Genomic DNA, 22,224 nt, shown 5'->3' on the forward strand with positions numbered 1-22,224 from the left:
TAAATTGCCTAATTTGAAATAAGAAAAGGAGGACTAGTGGCACCTTAGAGAGTAACCAATTTATTTGAGCATAAGCTTTCGTGAGCGACAGCTCACTTCATCGAATGCATCCGATGAAGTGAGCTGTGGCTCACGAAAGCTTATGCTCAAATAAATTGGTTACTCTCTAAGGTGCCACTAGTCCTCCTTTTCTTTTTGCAAATACAGACTAACACGGCTGCTACTCTGAAACTAATTTGAAATATTATTCAGTTTATCTGCTAGTCATCTAAACTTTTAGAATCCTGTGCTGAGTAAAATGGTGGCATTTTGTTACTTGCTGCATTCTGTTACTTTTATTTCTCCAGAAAAACAGGTGTGCCGAGTACTTTACAGCCTGGGATGGTAATTCAGTATTGTGGTGTTCTAATATTGGTACATGTTTATTCAAGAAGTGAGAATTGTTTCTGTAGGATAAGTCCTTTAAGGCGTTTATGAATTGTGCAGGTACTTCAAGATTTACATCTCTTAGAGCACATTGGACCGTGGCATCAAAAACAAACTAGAATTAACTTCTGGAAAAAATGTCATGACCGTTTTATGAGAAATTCCGTCTCCAGCAAAGCAGCATCTGCCTTTTTCTTAGCGGAGGCAAACGCAGTGTCTGAACCTTCAGCTGATGAGAAGGTAAACAGCATTATGGAGAAACACCTGCTGCTTACCTTGGCTGGCCACTGGCTAGCACAGAGTGACTCTGTGACCCTGGACAAATTGGAAGAAATAGAGAAACAGATCTGGCTTTGTTGCATTGCACAACAAACCTTAAATAGAGACGATGTGTTGGTCAAGTCAAGATTTTCTCACCAGGTTTCAGCGAGTGGTGAACTTTCCTTTGATAGCTTAGCTAAGGAGTTTTCCTTTTCAAAGCTAACTGCTCTGAATACATCAAAATATTTACAACTTGATGGCCTTGCATTCCAAGATATGTCTGAAAACATTCTGGATAAAGCTGAGGTAGAATCACTTCGCTTTCTGATTGGACGTCTTCTAGATGAAGGAAGCATACACGAAGCCAGCCGTGTTTGCCGGTATTTTCACTTTTATAGCAGAGATGTTTCTTTGGTATTGCACTGCAGAGCACTGGCCTCAGGGGAGGCTGATCTAAACAGCTTACACCCAGATATTCGAGCTATTCTTCTGGTGGGAGATACAGCAGATGAGAGAGACACGCAGCCCAGAAGATTACAAAGCAGTAAGTAATCCTAGCAGTCAGCTGCAGACATGTGACAAGTTGTCAGATTTCTATAGGTTCCTCCTTTGTGTAACAAAATTAATTTCCCCAGAAATCTCTGGGGAATTTCTAACATCATCCCACACTGAATTTATATACTTCAGGCAAGATTATTCTATAAACAATCTCATGTCATCCTTTGAATATCCATTCTTAATAGATTTGCAGTTCTCTTCAGCCAAAGTGCTACAGGACAGCACAATGCTAATCTACATTCCTGCTTTTGGAATACAAATTTTAGATAAGCTTGATTGTAGTTTCTAGTGCTGCAGTGTGGGGAAGATTTTTTTATTAGTACATTTTTTCCCAATATTTGCATGTTATAAGGGAACGTTGTTTTCTATTAATAGTGGAAAAAATAGTGATAACATCTTATATGTCATCTGTATGTGAGTGTATGGGCACACAATCTTAGTAAATCTGTAATCTGTTAGCTAGAACTAGAATGTTTCTTGCTAGAACAAAATGTATTATTCCCATTTTGAGGCTGCAGAAAGATAGCTGAACATTGTCTGGGCTGCTTTATACACTTGTATTCAGATGGCTTTAAGAATGTTGTATTTGATAATACTGTGTTGTGTGGTGTTTATTTAATGATGCTTATCTCCTAAAACCTCATTAGGGTACCTCTCCCATTCTTCACAGATACTGTGAGTTCCGTTTTTAAAGATTGAAAAAGTTTAGCACATAATATTTGCCCTGATTCCTAAAGTTTTATTCTGGGTGTGAGCCTTTGTTTTGACAAGCCCTACCCGTGTGCTTTTTCCTTTGAGATGTGCATTTTCAGTATTCACTTTGCTTCCAGCCTCAAGCATAGAAAATTGGTCACATGTCCTGGCTCCATCTCCAGATGATCTGGTAATGACCAGTCTGACGACTCTAATAGATGAGTGTGTTCATGGGAGAAACTACTGCAGACAAGTCGTCTGTTTGTATGAGCTTTCGAAGGTATGTGTCTGGCAACATTTACCAAAACTATAATGTTGCTTGTCTCAAGCCAACCCACAGAGTTATGGAGACTAAAGCTATTGTGAGGTCACACAATAATGTACGAGGTATTCATTCCTGAACACTTTTGAGTGCTGAAACGAAAAATAAGGGGGATATTTATCAAATGGTAACATGGCCCACTACTCAGACAAATCCTAGATATGATCAAGTATTGAAATGAACAAAACCCTTCCGATCTGTCATCTTACTTCATTAAGCCAAATTTCTATCTATGTCTCTTTAATTGACCTATTTTATCATGTGCTAAAAATAAATTATTTATTAGTCATTTTGGTACTTTAAGTCTAAAAATTATGTTGCCTTCAGAAGGCCTAACATCAATTTAAAACCTGAGTGGATTTAAAACCCTCTGTTCTATGGCAGCTCTCTACTACAGGGACGTTTGCAGGTAGGCCCGTAAGATTATGCAGATCCACCGGGCTAACCCCAGGGGTGGCAAAAGTAGTGGGCTACATCTGCTGCTGCTCCTCTTCTTTGTGGCCTTCATGTGTGGCTGTAGCCCAGCTGTACAGGTTGGGGCAGAGGATCCTGCTCCAGACGTTTTCTCATGGAGCAAAACCACTAAACACGTTCTTTGTCCCTTCCCCAAGATTTGCCCCTTAGTTTTGGAACATAGCATTTGCGCTGCTGGATCAAACCAGCAGTGTATCTAGTCTAGAATCCTGGACACATCAGTGTCTACTTCTTCTTTCTGAGGGGCTATCTATCTTTACATGTAGTATTCTTTTTAAGCTGGAATTTGCATCTTTTGTATTGAGGCTTTGGGATTATTTGGCGGTGAGAAGGTAAATCTCATCAGTGAACACTGTGGAATGATCTTTAGTAAAACAAGAAAATTCTAGCTCATGAAAGCATGTTTTATCTGTTTTGATACAGTCCACAATTAAGAAACAGGACAGCTGTTCAGCACACATTTACTTCAAGCAAAAAGTTAAACGTTAAAATGCTTTCTTGTATCAAACCCTTAGTAGTTAACATACACAAATCAATGCAATATTGATTGGTGCAAAGATGGGTTAGACCTACATCTGCTTTTTCACACACGATTTTGAATAACCTTGCATTGAGTTTTCAATATGATAGAGCTTTGTTGGTGAATACCTACTCCATCATGCGCATTTTCCTCTAGGGCTCAGTGGTTTGAGCATTGTCCTGCTAAACTCACGGTTCTGAGTTCAATCCTTGAGGGGGCCACTTTGGGATCTGGGGCAAAAATTGGGGATTGGTCCTGCTTTGAGCAGGGGGTTGCACTAGATGACCTCCTGAGGTACCTTCCAACCCTGATATTCTATGTAGCATTTTTTAAATGTGCTGTATTCTTCTTAGGAACTGAATTGCTCCTACGGTGAAATATCAGCCCATGATTCTGAAAAGGTGCTTCGAGCGATCCTTTCATCGCAGCAGCCTGACAGATGCAAGAAAGCCCAGATGTTCATCAAAACACAGGGTCTCCAGTCTGAAACTGTGGCAGAACTTGTGGCTGAAGAAATCATGCAGGAGTTACTGGTATCTTCTGAAAGAAAAGGTGATGATGGTGGTTTGTTGTGTGTTTCACCTCTGCATGCACCTAAAGTCCTTTTAGAAAAACTTTTAGTTTGTAAATTTTGTGTGTGTGTGTGTGTGTTTGAAAAACACTTGCTGACTGTGTATATGTGGTAACTATAGTATTCAGCATTTAGGCAATACTTTGAAATTGTAAAGCTCTATTAATGTATTAAGTGTTGTTCACTGTTTACCTTGTTGTATCCAGTGCTTTGTTGCTTTAATTAAGGCTCTTACAAACAAGACTTTTAATAGCAAAAAATGTGCTATCTGAATTTTTTTAAATAACAAGTCATGGCCTTTGTAACTCCAGCCATCCAACTGGTGGACAAGACTCCTCCATTAATTTCTTACAAAGGCAAGAATGGGAGAGTGGCCTGGTATTTTAAAGATTTTTTTTTTCCTGGCAAAATAAATGATATTTTGCTCAAAATGATGTGAATCTGTTTGAATTATTTTCTATAAATGGGGAGGCTTTTTTTAGCTGTGACAAAGTCAATGTATTTTTGAATAAGAAACAACCAGTCTTAGTTGTAACAAACAATATAGACATGCAGTGGGTTTGTATTGGGTTGATCTGGCAAAGAAAAGATGTGTGACTTTTAGACATAAATGACTGGACTAAAAGGGCCCTGTTGGATTATTTAGTTCCAGCCCCTGCATCAGGCAGGAAGAGGATACGCTGTTTTCCATAAAAGTAGCTCACCTTTCCTCCAAGAACAATTAGTGTTTGTAACATAACTGTCTGTCTGTGTCTTTCACATATGCACAGGGCAAAAGCAGATTGTGAACCCAGCAGATGAGACTCAAGCATTCCTAGAGTTGGCCAAATTGTGCAAGGATCATACACTGGTTGGCATGAAGTTATTGGATAAAATTTCATCTGTACCCTGTGGGGAACTATCTTGCAGTAAGTAAATAGCAAATAATACTATATGTAACTAGCATTATAATAACATTGGCTATTTTGGGCTCTGTATTACATCATGAAGTATTTGGAGCACTGGTGAGGGGAATATTCATTGCTGATTTTTTGCTAAAAATTATTAAAGAGAGATTTCAAAATGTATTCATAAGAAATAGATCAAAGCATAAGTGCCTAGGGCATCCATACATGAATTCACTATCCTCTCTAAGACTGAAGAGGAGTTCTTGAACTAATAGCTTGGAAATTTCAAGTCAATAAGTTATTTAAAGTTTTGTGGATGGATTTAGAAAAGTCTTCTGGCCAAATTCTTAGGAAAGTGATTTAGCAGCCTGGTATTTTACATATTTCTTTGCTAAATATTTATAGGTTGTCTTTGGCTAAAACTTCACTCCCGTTGTATAGCTGTCCATTCATGGGCATGGTGTAATTACGCTTACAAAATGTAGCCAAGATACTTTTAGCAGCCAGCCAGCAGTGGCTAAGTAAGATCCTTTATAATACTGAAAATGTACCTCTGAGAAAAAGGATTTTAGTGAAAGTTCTCTGTCCCAAAGATTACTAAAATTAACACAGGTGCAACTGGAAGATCTCCATTCATAGCCTCTCTAGTACGTTGGGGTAATCTACAGCCTGAAAAGAGCTTTATTCAGAAACAAAATCTTGGTTAAAGTTAAGGTTGAAAGTGTGTTACAATAGAATCCAGCTAATTACACCTCCTCCCCCCCAACACTTTTTTTTAGATTTTTTTAAAAGAATGAACAATTAAAAGATCCAGACAGTTTTCCACTTCGATATTATCTTTCATCAGTCGCTTTTATCCCAGGGGGCTTGCACTGTCACCCAACCTTAACTTTGCCCCCTTATTTTGGAGATACGATGTAGGACAAATGCTGTTTTCATATACTGACTGTTAAATGTGGGGTACAGACTTTAAAAGAAGTCCCAGGGAACATTCAATTATGCCAGAGTTCTATAGCTTTTCCAAGTGTAATGTCTAGGTATTGGAGTAGAACAACATTTTTATGAATGGAATGGGAATGAGCGATTAGTTTGTTCTGAAATGTGTTGATTACATGCTGGTGAAGGTTTTAAATTATGATGCACCTTGCATGTATTTGTCATTTATGTGGTGTAATAGCTAACATTTATAATGAGTGACAAAGTAGCGTGTGTGTGTTTGTATCGTGGTGGTGCCTAGGAGCTGTCATGGAGCAGGATCCCATTGTTATGGTGCTGTTATGGTATAGTAAAACCGATTCTCTATAGGAAAAAGAATTTCATAATAGGCTAGTCATTTATTAACTTTTTGAACACATTTTTGCACACCTTGGGGGTGTTAAGTTTGGGTCACCAGAGTAATTCCAGTGTAATGATTATGGATAAGTAAAATAGCTTCCCATTTCCTTTTCTGTCTGTGCCTGGGAGCCTTCTTAGCTCTTCTCTTCCCTGGGGAGAGCATCCTCTTCCCCTGCCACCTGTTTATATCCCTGCTCTGAGTCCATGGTTAACCCTTTTCCCTGCTGGCTAGTTTCAGGTGCGACAGTGAAGGACACTGTCACACAAGCCTGGATACATACATAAAATCGTATCTCCTCCCCTCCTCCACCCCACAATGTTTCATAAAGTAAAACACCAAGTTTCCTGCTTCCAGACCCTGCCCCATTAATCAGCCAAATGTGAATCTTTCATCTGTGTTCTAGTAAAATGGTTTATCTGCAAATGGATACATTTAATCCATTTTAAATTGTGGATGAGTGAACTTGTTCCATCTCAAATCCCACCTGGTATATCAAATATATGAATGGTCTTTTCAAACCAAGATGCAAAACTTTGGATCTTAGTGTGGAAAAATGGACTTATTGCTTCAGCGCCGTCTCATGGCTGGACATGATGTAGCAGGTCTTTATTTACCACCCCCTGCCACTCCGGTCCTTCTGTGGTCTCTCTTCTCATGACTTGGACCTCTGGCCAGGTCACTTCACAGTCTCTCGTCTTCTGCAGTGTCAGTGTCCCACATGGGCAGTGTCCCACTTGACAGACATTGATATAATGTCTTTCGTTCCCCTAGGGCTCCTCTTCTGTTCCACGCAGAGTAGTGGCCCCACGGCTCCTCTGGAGACTTCTTACCAAACTCAAAAGCAAAACACAAACTACAGTGGAAGCAACTTCTTCCCCCTCCCTTGTGCTTACATTTTTAATCCATCCTGTGTCCCTCCCGCAACTCTCTATTCTTCTGCAGAATGCTGACTCTCAAGAGTTACCTCGTGGGAGTCTTGTCTCTACTCTGGATCCTTCGTTCCTGTCTATCCCAAGGCTGTCTGCCTGTCAGGTGGCCTCTTCTCAGGCCAACTCCAGGAGTCTCCTTCACCCTGATGCCCTCTCCCATCAGGGCCTGTCCAAGGGTGTAAACACCCTCCTGAAGCTCCTCTTCAGTTGAATGCCTCCCTGGGTTTTTTCTCTGTAGGCCCAGGTCCTGCCCTTTTGTCAGAGCTTATCACTCAAACCTGCTTCACCCTGGTGGTTTCTGTTTCTCTTCAGGTCCATTCTGTACTGCTCCGAGAAGGACTGCAGTTATTTCCTTCTCTCACTGTAGCCACCTCCTACTCTGAGTATCCTGTCTTTATAGAAACTATTCGGCTTCCCCCAGCTGGAACTCATCTTTAATTGGGCCTTGGCCACCCTCCAGGTGTAACCATGTGGTGTTAATTGGCCTCTCAGGCCCACATTAGCCCTCTCATCGCCTGTGTGGGGTAGATCCCATCACACTTACCTTTTTAAATTGAGAACTGACCTGGTATGATGGTGGCTGGTCTATACGCTGTGCATTTGTCAAGCAGTCTCCTTTCCTTGTAAGGATTATATTCACATTGCAGAGAATAATCCAAAGGGTCAGATTCTAGCAGCAACTGAATCAGACTGAATGTGTCCAGTTACAGAAGCTGTAAAGGGCTAGTAGATGCCTCTGATTCACTTCTAGTGCTTGTAACTTGAAAAATGGTAAATCATCTGCCGAGTTAGCAGCGATTTCAACAGAGATGCAATGACTAACTTCCTCAGCTTGTTAACTGAACCACCCACATTTTCTCATTCTCTAGCTACAGAGCTGCTGATTTTGGCCCATAATTGCTTTAGTCTGACATGTCACATGGAAGGAATTATTAGAGTCCTGCAAACTGCTCGACTTCTCACTGAGGCACACTTGGCCCCCAATGAGGAGTTCGGCCTTGTGGTATGTATCCATCACCATACTGTGCTAACCACACTCTGTACACAGCTCTCCATGCAAATGGTAGCAAACCACGTGAGCATGTGGACTAGATGGCTCATGGAATTGGAATACAAAGCTTTCATCTCTAGGTCACTGGTCTTTGTCCAGCCTACATCTATAGAGCCCAAAGGTTGTTACCTTTGTGATGTGTGTTTTGTGGCCTGATGATCACAGCTACTACTGGCCAGGTTTCCACATCACAAAGGGACCACCATAATAGTTTGTTAGAAAAATGGATGAGGCTGTGGCAGAATGGAGGGGTGGGGAGCATGCAATGTCTTGGTTTTGGAGTTTCAAGGTTTGTCAGACATTGTTTTGTGAAATGCAATGATCCACATTACCAAGCTAACCTGCATCCTCTATTGCTGCTTAATAAAGGCCGCACCTGACTTGAAACATACCAGCTTAGTGACATGAGATATCATTCCAAGTTGGAATTACTGGAGGGGACTGGAAAGCTCACTGCATGGATTGCACGTGATGGAAAGCTTTACTTTTTGGGGGGTGGTTATTTGGGCTGTTGATCATTTTGCCTTTTAAAACAAACAAAAAAATTTAAAAAATTTTTAAAAGGGAACAAACTAACCCTAATATACACGGCTGCTCCTTTGTGAGATAAGATTTTCCATCATCCACTGATCTTTATGCCGTTCTCTCTAAAGGTCCGACTCCTTACTGGTATTGGAAGATATAATGAAATGACGTACATATTCGATCTGCTGCATGAGAAACATTACTTTGAAGTGCTTATGAGAAAAAAGTTGGACCCGGTAGGTGCAAAAAACAAAACCAAAAAACCCAGTAACGTGTGTGAGTGAGAGTGAGTGAAAAAATGGATACCTTCACTGCCAGTACATTATCTGGGGAGTTTAATAATTTGAGTATTGGGATTAAAATCTCACTCTACAAAGCGAATGTCTTTAGATGGTTGATGAATACAAATCACAATTTTAAATGAAATACTTTACCATATTTTCTTCTTTCTTGCATATAGTTATAAAGAGACTCACGTGGTTACTTTAACAGCTTAGATTGTCTCATGATGTCCTAGACACAGTAAAAATCAGTGCAGGAGGGAAGGAAAACAGCTATTTCTCTCAACTTCAGTAATAGAAATTTGGAGGACCCTATATATTTTGTGCTAGGTTGGACCCTCTTTGTGTTTTACATGATAGATACTCTGTTACAGAGTGCTGACTTACAATTAAACATACAGAAATTTGGAGGCTGCCAGATTTTAGCAATTCTGTTAAGTATAATTAGGAGTCTGCTATTCTCAGTGATACTTTAATCATATTCCCATTATGTGTTGAAATGTTTGAGGGGAAACTTAAGGTGGCGTGCTGACCACTTTTTTTGAAAATTGTTCTGGATTTGATTTTCCTTGCAAGTTTTTTAATAAAAACCAAAACCACAACTCTTTTGAATGCCTGTTCTGATGCCCTTTCTCCTAACCAGAGTGGAACGCTGAAGACAGCTCTGCTGGATTACATAAAGCGCTGTCGGCCAGGGGACAGTGAAAAGCACAATATGATAGCCCTGTGCTTTAGCATGTGTCGAGAAATTGGAGAGAATCATGAGGCAGCTGCTTGTATACAGCTTAAGCTCATTGAATCTCAACCATGGGGTGAGTAGGAATTACGGAACCAAGACTAAGTGTGTTTGAATATAGCTTCTCGTATAAGCATATTGCATCGCTGTACATAATAAAAAATTGGCTTAATTTAAAATACTTTGTAAATTAAGGGCATTTTTTCTGTCAGATGCATTGTTGTTTAAGTGAGATATGGCTAGTAAACACAGTTCCAGTTGCCTTTCCTGCTGACCTGCACGTAAAAATGGAAAAATCCATTTCCATCAGCAGGATGCACTGAGTGGCCCAACTAGCCAGGCTCAGAGGTATTATTTTGTTGCTCTTCCTTTCCAGAAAGTTGTGGTGGTCCTGGGTTTTGTGCTGGTGGAAAACCCCATTAGCACCACTAACCAGGTGCGTCCTAGTGTGTTAGGACATTATTCCATTTTCAAAGTATTTTCTACCTTTGTAGGTATAATAGATACTTTAATCAGCCTAAACTTCCAGTGGTTGCATGCATGTCATGCATGTCTGATGTCATAATGAATGGAGCATGCAGGAGTGTCACTGTGGAACAAGACCCAGTGGGGGTGTAAAGGGATCTAAAACACTTGAGTTCTGTTGAATGCTTTCCTTAACCTGGTTTGTTGAGGGCAGTCGACACACATGACAAAAGCAAATGGATATTTTGTATTTGTTTTCAAATTGCCTTTAAAACTCCTGATTGGATTATTGTAATTGCTTGGAATTTTATTCTGTACACAGCAGAGCAGCATTTCTTATGCTTTGTGCAGAGTTAGCGCATGAGATGCTTTCTAAGGTATTTTGGCATGTTGCTGCCTTCTGAAATGTCGTTAGACAGAAATTTTCAAATGTGAGTTACAAAAGTGTTTGTTGCATATTGTCTGCTGCTGCAGCTGTAAAAGCCTTGGGTGCTTGTTTTAAAGTTCTTTTTCTGTTTCAGAAGAGTCTCTCAGAGATGTGCCTAACTTAAAGAAACTGTTGATGAAAGCTCTGACACTCTTTATTGATGCAGCCGAAAGTTATTCTAAGGTAAATTGAGATGGAATTGGAACTTTGTAAAGTATTAATTATCAGCATTGGCCAAGGAAGGCTGAGAGATGGATTAAGGCTGAATAGTAGGCAGAGCTTCCCTGGGAGTGATGCTCAGAGACCCATCCTGGTTGGAGAGGAAAAGGAGCTTTTGAAGCAGCCACCCATGATGTGCCACATTGCAGGGCAGGGGCAAAAGAGATCCCTCTGACAGAGCCTAATACCTGAGCCTGCTTATCCACATGACCACTGAATCAAAGAGTAACTTGTTGCTCCCTGCTCAGCATTTAGTATCTGGGATTAAATTTAGAAGCTTTCATCTCATGGGAAGGAGAGAATCAGTTGGCTTTGGTGCTGAGCTAACCGTTTTAATCTGGGGTGAGGGAAAATAGAACAGTATTAAAGGTGTGATTAAAGACTGGCCTCCACGTATTACAATAAAATTGAGTTGCTGAGTGGGGCTTCATATATAGGTGCATTAAAAGTGATTAATCAAAGCAACTGCAGTGATTTACAAGACAAAATACTAAGATAGGTCTGAAGCCCCCGGAGCTGTGCTTGGGAACATGCACCCCAGCTTTCCGATAGAAACGTTACGCCAGGAGCTTGGTTTTGCTTTTCTGTTTTGACTCTTGAATTAGGATTCCTGTATCCGCCAGTCCTTGCGCTGCAACCGGTTGACAAAGCTGATAACCCTCCAGCTTCATTTTCTGAACACGAATCAGAGCACGATGTTGATTAACCTGAACAGACAGAACCTGATGGATTGCATCATGTCCCTGCCCAGATTCTACCAGGTAAAGTGACTGAGTAAGGGATGCTGCATCCATTTCACTCACCACAGCACTATAAAGGCTCACAAGGTGAAATGCTGCTCCCCAGGTTTATAATAGAAAATATGTTTGAGAATAAAGACAGCTGGTGGCAGTGGCCATGTTACAGGCAGGTGACAGCACCTGTAGCCCCAGCAGTGTGGGAAGCCAATGGGAAAAGGCATTTTCCTTCTCAGCTTCTGGAATTCACTTAAGGCAAGAAGGACCTCAGACAGAAACAAAGACTTTTTAAAGAGAACCAATAGCACTTCAACACCAGAGATGGACCCTCCCTCCAACAGCACGTCGAAGTGAGAATATTCTGGCCTCTTTGGTTTTCAAAGTTAAAGGAGATGAATTCTCCAGACAAAATATGTTTCCCAGTTGTGTGGCCTTTGGACCTTTTCACTGGCTGTTCAGTGACCCCTATTTTGCCATGTCTTGTCCTTTCTTTCCCCCTCTTGCCATGTTCTTAAAGAAATGTCAAGGGGACCTGCTACTCTGTGTTTATATGTTAGCTACAAAAGGATCTCTCAGAACTGGGTGACTGGGCAACAAAATGGCAGATGAAATTTAGTGTTGATAAATGCAAGGTAATGCACATTGGAAAACATAATCCCAGCTATACATATTAAATGATGGGATCTAAATTGGCTGTTACCACTCAAGAAAGATCTTGGAGTCATTGGGATAGTTCTCTGAAATCATCCACTCAGTGTGCAGTGGCAGTCAAAAAAGTGAACAGAATGTTGGGAATCATTAAGAAAGGGATAGATAAGGCAGAAAATATCATATTGCCTCTGTATAAATTCATGGTACGTCCACATCTTGAATGCTGTGTGCAAATGTGGTCGCTCCATCTCAGAAAAGATATATTGGAATTGGAGAAGGTTCAGAAAAGGCCAACAAAAATGATTAGGTGTATGGAACGGCTGAAGTATGAGGAGAGATTAATAAAACTGGGACTTTTCAGTCTGGAAAAGAGACAACTGGGGGGGATCTGATAGAGGTCTATAAAATCATGACTTGTGTAGAGAAAGGAAGTGTTATTTACTCCTTCTCATAACACAAGAACTAGGGGTCGCCAAATGAAATTAATAGGCAGCAGGTTTAAAGCAAACAAAAGGAAGTATTTTTTCACACAACACACAGCCAACCTGTGGAACTCCTTGTCAGAGGATGTTGTGAAGGCCAAGACTATAACAGGGTTCAAAAAAGAACTAGGTAAGTTCATGGAGGATAGGTCCATCAATGGCTATTAGCCGGAGCGGCAGAGATGGTGTCCCTTAGCCTCTGTTTGCCAGAAGCTGGGAATGGGAGACGGGATGGATCACTTGGCGATTACCTGTTCTGTTTGTTCCTTCTGGGGCACCTGGCATTGGCCACTATCAGAAGACAGGATAATTGGCTTGATGGACCGTTGGTCTGACCCAGTATGGCCATTCTTATATTAATGTTTGAATGTGTTTATATGTTAATCTTCTGGGTCTATTACAAAATCCTATCTTCTCCTTTCTCTCTTCTCCCAACTCTTAAGGCCCCAAACTGCTTCAAATTCCCTTTAACTTCAGTAAGAACCGTATCTTCTAGCCTTGAATTTCCATCCTATTTTCAAGTTTCTTCTTCCCTCTCCATCATACCTACTCCCCACTCCACATCCCTCTGTTTATCTATAGTTCCACAGTGACCCTTGCGTTCCTCCTTAAAAGAATGGCCTTGAGACAACAGTGTAAAGAACTGAGCCAGAGAGGCCATGGCAGTCTGCACCTGAAATGCTTGAGTACTGCCAAAGTGCAAACAAAAGCAGGCAAAACCACATGGCTGGAAAGCTTCATCAGTTAAACCAGCTTGTGGCCCATCCTAGTCAGTAATTCTGGCATGTTCTCCTTTTAGGTTGCTATTGTGTCTGAGGCTTATGACTTTGTTCCAGACTGGGCTGAAGTTCTGTATCAACAAGTGATTATAAAGGGCGACTTCAATTACCTGGAAGAATTTAAGCAACAAAGGTTACTCAAATCCAATGTATTTGAGGAGATTGCGAAGAAGTAAGTATTTCTGCAACCCTGCATGGCTATGCCTTTTGTCTTTCTGGCAATTGACTTCAAAGAGAGTGGTTTTATTTGTATTCGCTTATAGAATACAAGTCATCTGGCGTGGTGTCAGCCCAGTACACTGCTTGGGGAGAGCAAAGTTCAGGAGGGATTCTTGCCCCTTATTCCCAATCTTAAGCATGTTGTGTTGCGGCAACCATGCAGTTGGCCCTCCGGAGGGAGCAGCACTGTAAAGTAGCCTGCCCCTCCTTTCTAAGAGCAGCTGTGCTAGCTTGGCCTCTGAGGTAACTCCTCAGATCTAGGAACACTGAGGGGTAAAATGGTGATCCCGAAGTGAGTGGCATGGAGATCCCCTGAATGCTAGTTGTAGTTGAGTTTTGTTGTTCTCTCTCATGACCTTCTCTCAAGGCAGTAGATACACTGTTTCAATAATTGTGCTCTTGTAGGCTAGTGTGAAAACAGGTTTAATTTATTAATTCATCAGTGCTTAAAGACAGTTCATAACATAGATCACTTGTTTTTATACGTACAAAACTAGTTTTTGTTGAGCTAAAAAGTTATTTCCTGAATGAAACTAGTAACAGTGGTGTTCTTTCTTTAATTGATCTCACAAACAACGTGTAAGAAATTAGCAGCTAATTCTTCCATTGCATAGTCATAAGGAGAAGTTACTGATATGCCATGAAATTAAATATGTTTCAATCATCTCTCACATACCCAGTTCAGATCTTCATTTTTGTACCTTCTCATTGACCTCACGTGCAGGTTGGCAGACTCCAGCCCAATCTGTAAAATAACTATCCAGAGGTGGTGTGAGAATTGCTTTGTGTGGCATTTTGTGCATGTCAATCACTCTGATTGCTGTGAAGGGGAAGGAGGATTGTGTGGCTAGCACAGGGAGTCAGGACATTTGGATTCTATTGCCATCTCTGCCATAGATAATGCTGTGAAAGCACGTTGGCTGAGTAACTACCCTATGTTATTGTTGCCACCTCTGTTGGGTTCCCTAAACCTTGTTCTGTTGGCCCTTTGTTGCATCATATACAGAATGAGATTCACTGCTCCTGGTGGCAGAGTCCATGTGCTATTTACTATATTGTGAGGCACTTCGCACACTTAGGTGCTGTCAGATACTATCAGCCATTTAGTGTGGTGGAGAGAACTTCCTGCAGGGCTCAGAACTCTTTATAACCTAGTCAGCTTTTTGTCTTTAACAAATGTCTAGCTTTAAAATAATCTTTGCAGAAGAGTATGGAGAAGCAAAACACAAATCCTTTCCAAGAACCATCTCTACAAGTTCCTCTGCCCCCCCTCCCCACCCCCAGCCTGCATTTTTCTTTAGATATCAGAACTTCTTCCCATCTCATGTGATGTTCTTCAGCTTTGTCAATCTTATTTGTAAGCTTGCCCTTTCTTCCCTTTTAATATAACACAAAATTCTGTCTCAGGGTCAAACAGCACCAGCCAACTGAGACTGCTCAGAAAAATCTGAAGACGTTACTGACCTACTGTGAAGACATCTACCTGTACTACAAATTGGCGTATGATAACAAGTTCTATGATGTGGTAAATATGCTTTTGAAGGATGCGCAGACTGGCTGCTGTCTAAAGGATATGCTGGCAAATTAGATTCCAGCCTAAGTGACATGAAGATTCTAGCCCAGACAAGCAGGAGTACCATGGCTTGCACTGTCCAGCTCCTGGTCACTTGCTGCTAGGTGCCTTAAAAAAAATTTGCTTCAGTATGTGAAATTTACTATAAAATCCTAGCACTGTTTTGAACGTCCCTGAAACACAGACACTATTAACCCAAAGTTGTTTTGGACAATAAACAATTCTTAATATTTAAATCAGACTTGAACAAAATGTTTTGTAAAAGCCTGCTTGGTGGGCCTAGAAGATGGTGCTCTGGCCAGCTGGGATTTCAGCCAGACTTTATTCTAAAATGACTTTGGCTAATTTAGAGGCATGGATTACTGGCTTTAGCAGGAATTGCATGCAAGCCTTCTTAAAAACAAAAAACTGCCGAATGCTGAGGATCTTACTGCTGCAAAATTAATGTGTGGTACTTACAGTAACTTAAACGGAACATCAGATCAAATATTTATCTGTTTAAAATGGGCTAATAGATGTTCTGCTGACCTTACAAGTTCATTAGTGCAAGTACAATACTTGAAACATTCATATTAAAAAGTCTCTTGCCTATTTTTCCAAAATCTTCAGAGGAAGCAATTTGCCTAGGATACTCCTCTCTAGTGCTTTATGCAAATGAGATTATTTTTACCTGCCCACTGTAAGATTTATAGGAATACCATAATAGTCAGTGACAAGAATGGACTACCTCTGTGTTCACAGAGAGTTAAGATGTTATGTGCTTTTAGAGTACACTCTTCTTTTACCAGTGAAACAAAGGAGAATTTGCTACGGGTGTTGTGTGTGCACACATTATCACAAATTCACCATATACAGTTGTTTTGTTTGCTGCTATATTTGTATTCTTTAAAGCCTCTAGCATTGGTATTGACTGGCTAGGAATAAACCTCTTTACAGCTGTATGCATTTTGGAAACTCTTGCTTAAATACTAGTTCCTAGTCTTTGTGTCTTACATGCAAAAGTAAATCACCACTGAGTGCTTTGGGGTGGAGTCATGTGCACTAGTTAACTGTTCAAGGCAAACTTATCCAGAAGTGTTTGGAAAAAGGGGGGAAATCTGTTTACAGTTTTCTGAATAGTTCCAAAATATCTAGACATTATTGTTCATAAACTTTTCCCTGGAGTGTTCTGACACGTTCTGTCTGCAGCATTCCCAGGTGGTGGCCTATCACTGTAGTAGGAATATCAAACATAACAACTGGGCTTGGATGTCTTTCAACAGGCTGTTTAAGAATGATCCTTCCATCAGGAAAAGCCTCATCGCTGATCCTGATGACACTGGTTTGTAGGGGAGCTGAGTCTGCTCTAGTGGAAGGGACCAAGTATTTCTATTGCCGTAGGCTGTTTTGTCTCAGTATTCACCCCCACATTGAGTTGCACTAGTTCCATTGTGACAGAGCAGCTCCTCAGGGGAAATGAAGGGCTAGAGTCTCAGGATTTGCTTCCTCGCCCTGGGCTAAGAATGTCTTCGTTTGAGTAGCTTTTTAACTCCCAGAAGTACTTTGAGCACAGGAAGGGCTTCAGATATGGTTAAGTTAAATGTTCAGTAAGACTCAAATGCTATTTACCTTTGGCTGTACCAGTGTATTTTAAAAGCAAAGACCTATTTCTGGAGCTGGGTGTCTTGGTTGGAAGTTTTCTGTTCCATAACCCAGAGTACACACATTTCATAAACAGGAAGAATTGTCCAACTGTAGCAAACAGCTTTTCCTCAAGCTGCCAAGAGTATCCAGTAGCCTAATCCTATTCAGCAGTGTTCCCATTCACCTACACACTGCAGGCTTCAGACAATTTTGTCTTAGTTGCTAGGATAATGCATTTTTGTATGATTAAGATTCTGGTAATTTGCTCCTTGACTGTCCTACCAGATACACTGACTATTGGAGTTCCATATTTCTTGGTAATTAATAGCCAGCTGAAGATTCTTTATCCAGTGAGTCCATTGATTAGTGGCTCTTGCATTTAATTGGATAATAAGATTATCTTGAAGGTCCTGTGTGTTGTGCAGCTGCTTCCATTCCATTCTTAAATTTAAAAAATGGAGGTTTAATACATATAAAGAATACATGCTACAGCTGCACTGTGTAGGCTATAAAAACTGAATTTACTCTAGAACCCAATGTGCTAACTCTATTGAAGTCAGGAGGACTAATCACATACTTAACATTAAGTATGTACATCTACAACTGTTTGCAGCATTGAGGCTTGTTTGACATGGTGCAGTTGTGTTTGGAAAAAGCACACCTGGCTATTTCTGCTAAAGCGATCTTAACAGTTGACATCTAAGTGGGATGTTTCTTAAAGATGAAATTTAGTTAAGTGGGGTGAGTGACTGCTTTTCATTTTGGGCTATTAGTCTGCACTTGGTTCACATTTTCAAGTTTATTTTAATGATAAAGGCTACAAAATAACTTGAACATTGATTCCTAAAGCACCATTCTTCAATTCTACCCCAGAGGCAGCTGAATTTCAGTTCACACATACATCTCTGAAAGATTTTTTCTGAGCAACTGAAAGCAGTATTGTTACTTGGGAGTACCACAGGTAGAATGAGGAAGCAGCCAGCCAGCCTCTGCCAGGTAAAATATTTTTTCATAGAAAAAGCAACACAGTGAGGATTTTTCATGCCTATTAGCCAAACCATGTTTTAAAGAAGGTCCTGTCAGATCCAGGCTACATCTTTAAAGTGACACTAAAGTCACATGAGGTAAACAAAACCACCCCCCCATACATTAGAAATTGGCTGCCCAAAAAACAAGAGCAAGACCCTTAAGGTTAAGCAAGAAAAAGGTAGCATTATGACCCATCTTAATTGGTATAATTTGAGACACAAAAGTAAATTCTAGTGACACCCAAGAGGTAGATACATACCTGTCAACTGTGCTTGGAGGTAGTGGAGCATCTACAGTTAGTCCCCATGAGTTGTAATACTGGGGAAAAAGTCAAGAAAATAAAGACTGATCACAAAGCTAGAATGATGCTAATGCCTTTCAGAGCATGTAGAAATACACTTGAGATAAAAAGGATGAAGGCTGTAGAGCTAGCTGCACCTCTGACCACCACTTGTCTCTAGATGCATCCACATCTGACTAAGCTCTAGCCCTGCGGCAGTGCACAAGGCAGGCTTTGCTTCTGATCCTCCAGCAGAGATGCAAGAGAGCATGTTTGCCAGGAACAGCTCTGCCAGCTGCATCTCCCTCTCTCAGTAATGACTGTTTAGTGTCCTTTGATCTTCAGGCTTCCAGCTTTGGTTGGCAAAACAAGTCTTGTAACTTTGGCTGGAGCCTGGAATTATCACCCCCCCAACTCATAGCTTGGGCATTATCCAGCAATGACCCCCCACCATGTTTCCCAAGAGATGGCTTATTGGGAGACATTGTATCCTCTCCCTCTGGGGTTTTGCATACATCCCTGCTATTAAATATTCTAATATAGCCATAAACTATCCCCAGGTTACATACAGTATTCAGGCCCATGCCCTTCAGACATTCCATTAAATAAATAGTTTTAAACTACAATTCTGGCCCTTAACAAAATTCCAGTTTTGTTTAAGCTGGAGCTCTGTGTAATGCAGAAATAGAAAGACCTGAGACTACAGACTGAGCAGAGATGTCACATCTAACATTCTTTCGCCCTTTAGTTAAGGGGCAAGTGATATGAACTCCCACCATATGGAAATCTCCAAAGGTCCACTAAGCCCAGGCTTAACATTCCTGACATGAAGGTTAAAAACTAAACAAAATTTTGTGCACATGTATCTGAATTCAGTGTTAAGGATGATGTCCCAAGTGGTTTTGTAACCTTTCCTTGCCATTGTTTTTAGTAAGGTGGGGTGTAATAGTATGTCTTGTTTTAAATTGCTGCTTTAGATTCAACTAAGGTGTGGAAACAGATTTCAAATAAAGGATCGCAGTGCTGAATACACTGCAATCCCATGCCCCAGTTCTGTTTCATTATACTGCCAATTTCAAGGTTCATTCATTTGGAACAGTGAAGTAAGCCACACCAAGAAACGGGACATGCATACTAGACTATAGGGACAAGCTGTCTGGTGGTCACTCACTGAAGCAAGCAGCCACTTCATATTGAAGAGACTCCTCTTTCCTCTTGTCAGCTTAGCTATGTGGCCCAGAAACACTGTTCTAGAGCTTAGTTAACACTAAAATAAGTACTCCCAATACACAGGCTCTGAAGTCCTCACAATAGTGATTTTATTAAATTAGTTGCTTTATAAAACATTGCAGATGTCATAATTGTTAACATAACAATTTGCCCAACTGTAGTAACTGTTGCAGTTTGCTAAGCAGGTTTTTGTAAATGAAAGAAAATGGTAAAGTCCTGTGAGAGTTCTATCGCAGCCCATGAGAACAAAGGAAATTTGGTTCTCAGATAGACACTTAAACCAGGCAGTTAACTGTTAGAATAACCAACCCATACAGCTGCATTAGTAGAAATATTCAGATAAATGTAAACTGCTTATACTCAAGATACCACAAATCATTTTTCAAATGCAACAAGGAACTATTTTCTTGTTTTGACCAAAATAAGTTTTATTTTAAAATGTCATGCTTTGAAAGAATGGGTGCGTATCAAGTGATTAATTTTCAGGTGCAGTATCCTTACTTTGAAGTTAGCAGTCCCCTTCACAATCTATTTTTAAAAAACCCAAGCTCTAACTTAGACAAAGCAATTTTAATACTAAGTGCACACCATGCCTTTGCTGCAAACTGCTTTTGTTCACAAGGTAAATCATTCAAGGAGGTACAGTTAAGGCTGCATTACTAAACTGTGCTGGTAATAATACAACTTTTGCTGTGTTGAAATTCATGTCCAACTTAGTGGTTTTGTTACTATGAAACCAGATAGCAACAATTAAAAACATTATTAGAATTTTGTTTTTTCTGTGATTTATATAGGAATGGAGTTTCATCATTTCAACCCCTTGACGACACAGGTATCCCAATGCTTTAGCACCACCCTGTCAAAGAGTTAAATAACCAGCACAAAGATACTGCACTTCCAATTGTAGCATTTGGCAGAATTTAAAGGAAAAGAAGTTGTGCTACATGTTTAAGGGCAAAAGAAAGACAACACAAGGAAAGATGTCACATGAAGTCTTCAAAATCTTGTACATATCCTCCGTCATATCCTCCATAATCTGCCAGATCATCTTTCATAGTGGCCTTTAAACCACCTCCAGGCACAACCCCTTTTTTCTTCTTTTTGGCTTTACTTTGCTGAGGAAAGACCAAAAAAGCTTTGGTTTATTTTAGAGTCAGTATTAAATGTAACATGCTAATTTCCCTGAAGTGCTGGTAAAAAATATGAAGAATATTAACCCGAGCATCCTGACAGTTTCCTATCTGGGAACTAAATACAGCACACTTCAATTCCCCTGTACTTCTGATCTGTTAGCTGGCAAAAGTGTTCACTTCCTACCACGTAAGGCGTGTGCACTACTGCTGTTGAATTTTACCCCAGAGGCAACTGAATTTAAGTTCAACTCTTATTCATGGCAAACACACTATGTCTAGCAGACTCGCCTCACCATAATCAGAATAGCAGCATGTACTCTATGGTACACTGGAACACCCTTCACCGAACTTATTACACTATCTGCAGCATAAGCTTATTTTCCTGAAGGAGGGGAGACACTTCCCAAATGCAAAATTACAGATGTTCAGGTTTATACGGTTACTGATTTAGTTGGTGGGAATCTTTATTGTAGAGTTTTATATGGCTTCCCATCACCATAGTATCAGAGCACGTAAAGTCAGGAGCAAAATCCCGAGTGAATTGATGGAGTGTCTGGTTCTTCTGTTTTAAGGTAAAAACTTTGCTCAGGTCTGGTCTTTTTGGTTGGCTGATTTAAAAAAAAACGAAACATGATTCAGCCAAGATCACTTACAAGTGGTACGTTGTGAGCTTCTTCCAATATTGTACATTAATACTCCAAAGAGCTACAATATTGTGAGTTACTGAGTTGAGGGGCAAGCTATTTCCTGTATGCTAACATTAACCACTTTGGTAAATTCTTCGTAAATGGATGGGGCAAAGGTGCCAGGCACAGAAGGATTAATAGAAAAGTTAGCTAGACCAAAGAAATAAATACCTGACCTCCAAATCTGAGATTTGATTTAAAAAAAAAAGCACCAAGTTTAGCATCCTGATGAAACTCAGCTACCAAAATCAGCAGTGAAGCACAAACAGCATAACTACGTTCAGCCACAACTGCACCTGCCCTTCTCTTAGCTTTGTAAATAGACAGGGAAGTTCATCTCACTAAAAGTCTAGTTCTATTAGAAATGCAGAATTAGTTCAATATCACTCTACAGATGATTTTTATAGCCAAGTTTACACTGTTACTCTTCTTTTGAACTAAACCATTTATTGTACATTGCCACGAGAGCAGTTTGGAGCACATGCCTAGAAAATGTTTCCAATCACCCACCAATTTTGGGTAGAAAGTAGCAGAGTTGTGCATTTATGGAGCATTTATTATTCACATTGAAGGCCCAGAAGCAGGTTGCTTCCTTCAAAGAACTCTCTAGTATAAGTTTTGAAACCAGTCTCATTTCAGTTATCTGCTAGGCAGCATGGCTTGGATTTGCCAGTTAATGTTCAGTTAACTATTTTTTAAAATTCTGGTCTCATTGACCTTTAGCTATGCAATTCCCTCACAACTTTAATGTTATAACTTTTGCACAAGAAACATTTTACACAATCTGTATAATCACAAAGCACCAATTATCCTATAATCTGATACAGTGTTATCACTCACTTAATGCTTTTTCCACTTAAGTTGTATGGCACACCAGAGAGGCATACTGACATGCTAGCTAGTTCTGTTATCTGCTGTTAAGTCACTCTGATCACATTGATCTTAGTTTTATTAAAGGTTGAGGATAAAGATTCAAATTACTTCCATAAACACGTTTAACTGATTCTAGTTTTCTGGTTTTAACTAAAATATACGCTTCTCCCACCTTTCCAGGACAACTGGACACTTCCACTCCAGCACAGAGGCCAAAAAATTGAACAGAATCAGTGCAAATATGCAAG

At 40.3% G+C, this 22,224-nt stretch overlaps 2 protein-coding genes across 8 annotated transcripts in view; one reads left to right on the forward strand and one right to left on the reverse strand.

The window, feature by feature from the left end:
• SPG11 (SPG11 vesicle trafficking associated, spatacsin) overlaps window positions 1–22,106 on the forward strand; it is a 65,856-nt gene extending 43,750 nt beyond the window's left edge. For 2 of the 4 annotated variants that reach the window (XM_073304525.2, XM_073304529.2), the window contains 11 exons: window positions 487–1,231; window positions 2,076–2,218; window positions 3,608–3,806; window positions 4,596–4,733; window positions 7,847–7,980; window positions 8,682–8,789; window positions 9,478–9,646; window positions 10,557–10,645; window positions 11,287–11,442; window positions 13,351–13,502; window positions 14,957–22,106. In XM_073304525.2, the coding sequence (XP_073160626.2) occupies window positions 487–1,231; window positions 2,076–2,218; window positions 3,608–3,806; window positions 4,596–4,733; window positions 7,847–7,980; window positions 8,682–8,789; window positions 9,478–9,646; window positions 10,557–10,645; window positions 11,287–11,442; window positions 13,351–13,502; window positions 14,957–15,137 (2,214 nt within the window). In that variant the 3' untranslated portion in view covers window positions 15,138–22,106. The remainder of the gene's footprint in view (window positions 1–486; window positions 1,232–2,075; window positions 2,219–3,607; window positions 3,807–4,595; window positions 4,734–7,846; window positions 7,981–8,681; window positions 8,790–9,477; window positions 9,647–10,556; window positions 10,646–11,286; window positions 11,443–13,350; window positions 13,503–14,956) is intronic. The other 2 variants (XM_073304528.2, XM_073304527.2) reach the window with 2 other exon arrangements.
• Window positions 208–22,224, reverse strand: part of EIF3J (eukaryotic translation initiation factor 3 subunit J) — a 39,949-nt gene continuing 17,932 nt past the window's right edge. For 2 of the 4 annotated variants that reach the window (XM_073304530.2, XM_073304533.2), the window contains 2 exons: window positions 18,034–18,092; window positions 208–17,186 (listed from right to left, as the gene is read on the reverse strand). In XM_073304530.2, coding sequence (XP_073160631.1) covers window positions 17,024–17,186; window positions 18,034–18,092 — 222 coding nt within the window. In that variant the 3' untranslated portion in view covers window positions 208–17,023. Of the gene's footprint in view, window positions 17,187–18,033; window positions 18,093–19,351; window positions 20,400–22,224 lie in introns of those variants that run through there. The other 2 variants (XM_073304532.1, XM_073304531.2) reach the window with 2 other exon arrangements.

This window comes from Lepidochelys kempii, chromosome 10 (assembly GCF_965140285.1).
Source record: "Lepidochelys kempii isolate rLepKem1 chromosome 10, rLepKem1.hap1, whole genome shotgun sequence".
Taxonomy (NCBI): Eukaryota; Metazoa; Chordata; order Testudines; family Cheloniidae; genus Lepidochelys; species Lepidochelys kempii.